At 41.2% G+C, this 1661-nt stretch overlaps 1 protein-coding gene across 1 annotated transcript; it reads right to left on the bottom strand.

The window, feature by feature from the left end:
• Nucleotides 1-380: 380 nt before the first annotated feature.
• SAMD00019534_125190 (hypothetical protein) lies at nucleotides 381-1038 on the bottom strand (the record flags this gene model as incomplete). Its single annotated transcript, XM_012892243.1, has 2 exons — nucleotides 381-830; nucleotides 919-1038. Coding segments are annotated over 2 exons (570 nt in total), but the record flags the coding sequence as incomplete, so codon positions are not given.
• Nucleotides 1039-1661: the final 623 nt, after the last annotated feature.

Here is a 1661-nt window from a genome sequence, read left to right as displayed (position 1 = left end):
ATGTGATCAATCACAACCATCATCATCACCCAGTATACTAACATTGATCAATCAATCAATCAACTTAAACAGAAAGGTTGCTCAGGCCAAGACTGGATTCAAGTCTGCTGGCGGTCGCGGTGGCGCTCGTGGTGGTGCGCCAAGAGGAAGGGTTGGACGTGGTGGCAGCTTTGGCGGTGGCGGCCGTGGTGGCAGCTTTGGTGGTGGCCGTGGAGGTGGCCGTGGTCGTGGAGGATACTAAGCGTCCCACAATGGTGGACTGCAACCTTCCAAAGAAAATAAATCAAAGCCATAGTTACTCAAAAACATAACATTGATTGATTGATTGGAATGATTGATTGGAATGATTCCAAAGTATACACTCTATCAATTGTTTATTGCATTTGGAACAATCTGTAACCGACAACAGTGTTGTACTCATAGTAGAGTCTGGAGAAACCTGGGTCGTTGACGTAGATCTTGGTGTCACCACTGTCGTAGCCAGTGGCCAGGACAAAGTGTCCACCATTGTCAACGTTGAGTATGACGATCATGTCCTTCTTGTTGAGCAGGTTCTTGATGTCATCCATAGAGAGTGCCGTGCCATTGAGCAGGGGGCCGTCCCACTTGATGTCCGATGAGATGCCTGGCACAACACTCTCGATCAAATCGTTACCAGAGGTGTAGCCACCATTTGACTTGAGCCAAGAGTTCAAGGTGCCAGGGTTTGATGACTGTCCATCGATCTCAATACCATGACCAGCAATGGCCATCGAGATTGAACTCATCAAACAACCTACATCACATACAGTTGTGGTCTCAATGATATCATTGCCCCACCTTGGGTCACACTGTGTTTGTTTGTTTGATTGATAGTGGTTAGTGGAATAGTTCCAGTGTTTGTGTGTGTGTGTGAGGAGGAGTGATCAAGGATCATACCTGTTTGTAGAGTGGATAGGCAAATGGTACAACAGGTCCGGCAGCATTGGAGAGAGCCACCAACAGAGTAATTGCAATTATGATTTTGATCATCATCGTTGATTGATTGATTAATAGATTAGATTGTTATTTGTATGAAATAATACAATAATATTGTTTAGTACGATTGTATTGTGAATGGTGTACGAAGGTAGATACGATACAATTGTGCGTCCTTTAAACAACTTGTCGCCTCCATCTTAAGATGGTTAACAATCTGTGATGATATTTTTGATCAAAAAGAAATATCTTTGTGGTCCGCCCCATTGGACCCAATCTGGTCAGTCTTGTACCATTTTAATTCAAAATTACACAATCACAAACAAGACAATCATATGAACAACATCTCATCAATTTGTATGTTTATATATATTTATATTACTCTAAGTGTATAACAATCAAACAAACAAACAAACAATCAAACTATCAATTACCTCTAATTAATCATCACCCTAATCATAAAACCACAACAAACCTTATTCAAACCAAAAGATATTATAATAGTTCGAGCTATTTATACAGTATTCAGCGACGATTAATGAGTTTGAAAGAGCTGTTTGGTTTGATGAACCGATCCAATCAAATTAGGTACGATCATCATGTGATGTGTTTAAACTCTTTTGATGCCACACCAAGTGTGATACAGACCCACCCATTCGTTAAATCTCCTCTCCTTTGCATCGGCAACAACAACAACAACATCA

This window comes from Acytostelium subglobosum, assembly GCF_000787575.1.
Source record: "Acytostelium subglobosum LB1 DNA, scaffold: scaffold46, whole genome shotgun sequence".
Taxonomy (NCBI): Eukaryota; Evosea; class Eumycetozoa; order Acytosteliales; family Acytosteliaceae; genus Acytostelium; species Acytostelium subglobosum.
Note: the sequence above shows the minus strand (reverse complement) of the source record. Positions and strands in the feature narration are given on the sequence as shown.